General features: G+C 29.8%; 1 protein-coding gene across 1 annotated transcript; it reads right to left on the reverse strand.

The window, feature by feature from the left end:
• Window positions 1-16: 16 nt before the first annotated feature.
• On the reverse strand, window positions 17-886 carry Tsp_15145 (conserved hypothetical protein; the record flags this gene model as incomplete). Its single annotated transcript, XM_003367933.1, has 6 exons — window positions 873-886; window positions 511-609; window positions 400-451; window positions 295-354; window positions 132-228; window positions 17-76 (listed from the first exon to the last, which is right to left on the reverse strand). Coding segments are annotated over exons 1-6 (382 nt in total), but the record flags the coding sequence as incomplete, so codon positions are not given.
• Window positions 887-1,267: the final 381 nt, after the last annotated feature.

The raw sequence follows: 1,267 nt of genomic DNA on the forward strand, positions 1-1,267 counted from the left end.
TGTTTTGCGGCAAAACGCGTATCCGACGCTGATATAACCGGTACAAATGATATGAAACCTTTCACCTGGTGCACAACTGAAATATTTGCTTTTGAAAATGGAGGAAAAAAAATATTTCCATAATTTCATACGTTCTTTTGCTTCACAACTACTGCCTTCTTGTGGAAATGGAATTAGCTTGCAAGAGACCGGCTCCCGACTTTTCACGCATTCGTATGCCATACCATCCTAAAAAAATAAAAAACATTGTTATATGATGTTTTGAAAAAATACATGAATAAACGTTCGTCATACGGTAGTGAATGAAGTTGTTCTCTTTGGGTCAAAACCATTAGACAGAGCTTTCAAGCTGATCTACATTAAAAAAAGTGCAATCAAAACGTCCAATTATAAATTAACGTGACAAACTGATTTTGGCTTCTGCAGGAGCCATACTTCAACGTCTTCGTCACTGTAACGAAATACATTTCATTTTTAGCAAACTCTGGATAATTTTGGATAAACACCTACTCCACAAGCTTGTTCAACGAATCATCGACAGAAACAGAACGGATCATTTTTTCATCTGCTTCAGTTTTCAATTCATCTAGTTGCATACTTGACTGAGAACTGAAATTTTTTTAAACAAAAAGCATCAATTCACACATACCGCATATATTCAAAAAAGAAAACAGTGTTAACTATAAAAAGTACGACAATATTGTAATGCAAACATAAAATGAAAAATGCATTAAATAGAAATTGCATATCATAATAATAATGGATATAAAAATTGGAAAATAGCTCTTAAATAAGCATATCATAAATTTACAAAATACTGATAAACATAATTGCCACTGAAAAAGTAAAATAAAAGTGCTTAATAAATTTACTTGATCATAAACATTGATTTAATAAAAATTTAAGATTATTTACCGAGACTTCTTAAAATTTTTCATTGCTCAGCTGCAGATACTTTATTCCAATTAAGTGTAATACAGTAATACTTTGTTGAATTGAGAATACCAGTTCATCTTAAATTTGAATCTATAAATCCTAATTTACCTAAATTATTAAAATAAATTGTTAACCTATTTTTGTTATTTGTATTTCCAAAAAATAATAAAATTTTTATTAATGGTGAAAATTCCCTTAGTGGAATAAATAAGCCGAAAATTTTATTTGCTAATTAATCAAATGCTTTTTGTGAGAAGAATTGAAAAAAAAGAAGACAGCCACAGTTTCCTCGTTGCGACGCCAGAATAAACATTGGAAATTACTTTTACAG

Source organism: Trichinella spiralis (assembly GCF_000181795.1).
Source record: "Trichinella spiralis strain ISS 195 chromosome Unknown Scfld3423, whole genome shotgun sequence".
Classification (NCBI taxonomy): Eukaryota; Metazoa; Nematoda; class Enoplea; order Trichinellida; family Trichinellidae; genus Trichinella; species Trichinella spiralis.